The sequence below is a fragment of the Sceloporus undulatus genome, chromosome 3, assembly GCF_019175285.1.
Source record: "Sceloporus undulatus isolate JIND9_A2432 ecotype Alabama chromosome 3, SceUnd_v1.1, whole genome shotgun sequence".
Lineage (NCBI taxonomy): Eukaryota > Metazoa > Chordata > Lepidosauria > Squamata > Phrynosomatidae > Sceloporus > Sceloporus undulatus.
The window spans coordinates 125,506,743-125,511,997 of record NC_056524.1 but is presented as its reverse complement, the minus strand read 5'-3'; the positions used below and the strand labels follow the sequence as shown (position 1 = coordinate 125,511,997).

Genomic DNA, 5,255 nt, shown 5'->3' with positions numbered 1-5,255 from the left:
TAAGGTGTTGTTTGCTCTCTCTAGTTATAGTATTAAAAGTTATTCTTAGTAAGATTTGTCTGGCTAATCAGAGGATGCCTTTTTAAGGCAATTAGAATATTTTAAAATCACGTAATATAATATCACTCGTGACAGCCATCTCTCTAGATCCTAAGACCCTCCTCCAAATGAGAATACATGGGTGGCTACAAGAGGGAGAAGGCCTTTTCAGTAGTGGCATCTCATCCCTGAAATCCCCTTCCAAGAGATGATCTCCTGATGCCCCTATTACTGTATTTTCAGCATAAGGTGAATACCGTTTATTGTCCCAGGCATTTAGAGATATGTGTTTTTGGATCTTGGCACTATTTTATTTTGCTACTGAATTAATGTGTTGTAATATTTCTTATTCTTTGATGCTGTTTTTATCTTATTTTTCTTATGTGCTGTTTTTCTTCACTATATATTTTATATTTTGATATATATTGTACACCATGAGAAGAAACCTGCTTACTGAGCAGTCTATAAAGTACAACTAATATTTAAATATAAAAATAATTAATAAGCCCACTAAATATTAGGACTGTATTGAGGGGAGCCCTGTAAGTTGGATCCTAGAGGAGGGCTTCAAGGTCCACTCAGCCTTCCATCCTTTCGTAGGTCAGTAAAATGAGTACTGTACTCAGCTTGTTGGGATCAATTGGCTTACACATTGTAAACTGTTTAGGGAGTGCTAGTTCAATGATCAGTGATACAGTAAATGTACTTGCTATTGCTATAACACACAACTTGATTTGGAGCCTGATTCACTAATCTGGGCTAGATTTGGTCTAGATCAATGAAAACCAAATTCATTCAGATCTGGACCCCCAAGTCTGAATTGAGATTCAAGAATACAGAATATCAGTTTACTATTGTATGTACTCATGTGTAAGTCTATAAATTTTAGTCAAAACAGATTTCTGGGTTGGAATCAGGAAAAGTTATCACATTAAAGTTAAAAGGTATATTCACTGCTAATGTAGTTGCCATTTTCTTTGTTTTGCCTTATCTTTTTTGACATGTGCACATTTTCATAGCCCCACCTGTGCCTGGTTATCTTCTGCACACATTGCACAGCCACTATTTACCTTAGTTCTCTCCTCATCCCTCCAGCCTTTAGGGTGAGTGCAAACAGTTCTGGCTGGTGGGATTTTGTAAGTTCTTTGGCATCATTTTCTTCGCTTCATCCTTTACATTCTTTGTTATATGCCTCTAAATTTTACCCTTGACTTATATATGAGTCATGCCAAAATCCATAATTTTGTCCCCAAAATCTGCCCTCAATTTATACATGGAGCTCAACTTACAATCAATTATATATAGTATTTGCATATGATGGAAACCTCAAATGTGCATACTTTTTACGTTTTTCACGCATCCACATAACATTTGGAGTCATGTGAATTCCTACAGGGGAGATTAACCCTGCCAAATATTAGACAAGCAATTCCAACTTTCTTCATTTTTTGTTAGGCACCCTGTAAGGTTTGCTATATATCATTTTCAAAAATCAATGATAAATTTTCAACACTGTGGACTCACCAATCTGGCACTTCATGTTTCTTTTGTGCATTGTCCCCCTAGAGCATCATTCACTAAAATCTATTAAAGTTTAATGAAGATATATGATAACAATTGATGATGATAAAAGAATAGCTTAATTAAAGAGAGGGTGCATTCTATTTTATTCTACCAGCTGATAAGATTCAGTGACACAATGTAAAGAAATGGGGGTGAAGAGAAGATGCTGTTATAGCAGCCCAACTGATTTCCCTGACCATTCCCCTTAAAGCATTTGGTGAGCTGGGTTGACACTGGAAAACACTCATGTGTTGCCATACTCTCCTTACCCTATCTCTCCCAGAGGTGAATGCCTAAACGTTGGGAAGGGGAAAGAAATGATTGTACTGCCATCATCACACCTTCTTCCTAGGCTACACCTCTTACCTCTATTCTATGAATGCTGGCACTCTACTCCAGAACCAAATTGGGCAAATCTAATCCAATCCTAAATTTGTATACTTGTATACTTTGGTCCAGATCAGTGTATAAGAAGGGCCGACTGTAGTAGATTAGATTTGATCCAGACTTAAATTATATCTCATTGAGTTCAACAGATCTGTTTAAGCATGGCTTTGGCTGCTGCCACACTGCATAATTAATGCGGTTTGCCACTGCTTGAACAGTCATGGCTCCTGGGATTTGTAGTTTCTTGTGCACTAGAGCTCTCTGACAGAGAAAACTAAATATCTCACAAAAGTACAAATCACAGAATTCCATAACATTAAGCCGTGTCAGTTTAAATGGTGTCAAACTGCATTAATTCTGCAGTGTCTGCTCGGGAGGGACAGTGTCAGCTTATGCCTGGATTCAAATCAGTGTGTAAAATTTATATAAATCAAACTAATCCTTCCCTTTTTTTCTCTCTCTCTCTTTCCAAAGCCTCACTATGATATCAACAAACACAGAGGCACCTGTAGCAAATGTGACCAATCCACTGCCAAGCTATGTTGCAGCTACTCTCGAGAATTGCACCGATGACGTCCACAAACTCAGAAAATCCTACCTGCCATCCCTTTATGGTGTGATCTTTTGCATTGGCTTCCTGGGCAACATCATGGCGATGTGTGTATATACTTTCAAGATGAGACCCTGGAAAAGCAGCACCATTATCATGTTCAACTTGGCCTGTACAGATTTGCTGTACTTAATTGGCCTTCCTTTCCTGATTCACTACTATGCCAATGGAGAGCACTGGATCTTTGGAGATTTCCTGTGCAAGTTCATCCGCTTCAGTTTCCACTTCAACTTGTACAGCAGCATCCTATTTCTGACCTGCTTCAGCATCTTCCGATACTTTGCCATCGTCCACCCAATAAGGTGTTTCTTTGTTCGAAAAAAGTCATGGGTTATTTTGGCATGCTCTGCATCTTGGCTGATTTCACTGTTGGCTGTGAGTCCTGTCAATTACTTGATTACCTCAAAAACACATGAGAACAAATCTGTCTGTCTTGACCTCACTAGTTCGGACAACATGAATGTTATTAGGTGGTATACCTGGCTTTTAAGTAGCTTGGCCTTCTTCTTGCCTCTAATAACTGTGACTCTTTGCTACACTGCAATAATCTATACTTTAGCAACAGGGCCCCACACTCAAAACCGTCATAAACTAAAGGCTCGCAAACTTGTCTTTCTACTCCTAGTAGTCTTTTATGTGTGTTTCCTGCCCTTCCATGTCTTTAGAGTCATTCGGATTGAATTAAGGATATACCCAGTTACCTGTGATGTTGAAACCCATGTCCATGCTGTCTATGTTATCTCCAGACCATTGGCTGCTATGAATACATGTTGCAATTTGTTAATTTATGCTGTGATCAATGATAATTTCCAGCAAGCCATTCAGTCTCTTCTGCGATGCAAGTCAAGCAACTTACTACAACCAGGAGGAAGCAGCAAATCTGGAATATTAAAGTTATGACCTGATGTATTTCTCTTTAGAACCTCCAGTTCTGGTTGTCTTCTAATGATAAATTTGTCTTTGCACAGAGGGATGACTACATGGGTAAAATGTCCCATGGAAAACATGAGCCTTTGAAAGAGCATTGAAATCACATAGAACTCTTTATTCATAAGCATGAAATGCTTCATTTGGCCCAAAAGGATCCCAAGAATTTTACTTTTATGGGGAAGGAGGGGGTTGCTTTAAATTTGTATTAAAATTTTGCTTCAGACTCCTCTTCTAGGTCTCATCATACAAGGAGACACAGCATACTGACAGCACATTAAAAGACTAAGAGCTAACAGAGACACTACTTTCATTTCTAAGATTTCTTCTTGACATTTCCACCAAATTCCATGGACGTTTTGAAAAAAATCAGTCACATCTCCTAGAAAGCAAAGGATCATCCAAAGGGGTTGCTAAGCTGCATCTGGAATCACTTTTTATAAGGCCTTTACATGCTAAGGCAGATGGCTCTCAAATTTCAGCACCGCGGATAGTTGCTTCATTTACATCTGTGCCTAGATAGCCCCTAGTTGTATCTTAGAATAAGTTACAACAGGGTGGAGGCAACATTAAAATGTAGGGAAGGTCATCAGTCCAATTATTATTATGATGGACAAGGGTCTGATGACATGTTTAACTAAAGTGAAATGAGACTGGTAACAAGGATGATGCAAATGGAGAAGGTTATGCTTTAATGATTTAATGATCAAGATGTATGAAGAGACTCCCTGAGTCATTCACACAGAACATGAGCAGTCATGTTTGGAAGGGCAGTTTTCTGTCTCTGAGAACCAGGGGGGAATATATAGGATCCCCCTCCTCATAAAATGTAAAACCCCTGGGGGTAAAAAACAACAACATCCAGTTTAATGGCTACAAATCTTTTTCCAGTTTTGGAAAAATATATAAAACAGTGCATGGGAATCTGAGACCTACTTAATAGGTAGAATCACACTCCTGAAGGCTTTAGGAGCACTAGTTCTGCAAAAACCTTTAAAAAAGTTTTTTGTAGACTGTTAGGGGAATGCAAAGGAGCAGAGGCCATGAAAAATTATCTTGGAGGCCACATGTGGCCTACAGGCTACATCTTCCCCCATAATAGAAGTGTCTTGAAATCTCATTTTGCCTTTTGTTCCAGCCTGCTAGCTAATCTTACCAGACAAAACAGAGACTTTTGAGCAATCATAAGGGAAAGACAAAATAGAGGAATACCAGTGCCTTCTGGCAGAAGGATACAATGACTTTTGAACTGAGTCCACATGTATACAGCAAATTCCAGTGGGATAGCCCTTCTAAGTATTGCTACAAAACAAGAGAAAGTGTCTTTTGGTACCTTAAAGATTTGGGGGAGGGGGGTCCACAGAGATGGTTCCTAGCAGTATTGATCAAAAGGCATTGTGCGCTTTTGCTCCTCATTTGATTTCTCTCTTTCTCTTTTTGTAATAATAAGTGGAAGACTCTTACCCACTTTCAGTCTCTCTACTCCCCGTGAAATTCTGTAAACGAGACACAGTGAAAGCCACAAGCAGGGCCAAGGGAGGGAGTCCTTGGCAGCAGTGGTGTCACTACAGGAGTGTGGTGTGTGTGGGGTGACACAGGGTGACACCACAGGAGACGGGTGACACCTGATCGGGCCCTCCACCTGTGTCACCCCATCATCTTCCTCATGAGGAGAAAGACAGGGTGGCCCAAGGGAAGTCAAGCACTAACCCCATGCTGTCCTATCCTT

At 39.7% G+C, this 5,255-nt stretch overlaps 1 protein-coding gene across 1 annotated transcript; it reads left to right on the top strand.

The window, feature by feature from the left end:
- Nucleotides 1-221: 221 nt before the first annotated feature.
- LOC121925849 (2-oxoglutarate receptor 1-like) lies at nucleotides 222-3,499 on the top strand. Its single transcript, XM_042458424.1, has 2 exons — nucleotides 222-288; nucleotides 2,464-3,499. Exon 2 carries the CDS (start codon nucleotides 2,471-2,473, stop codon nucleotides 3,497-3,499), a length of 1,029 nt encoding a protein of 342 aa, XP_042314358.1. The 5' UTR covers nucleotides 222-288; nucleotides 2,464-2,470.
- Nucleotides 3,500-5,255: the final 1,756 nt, after the last annotated feature.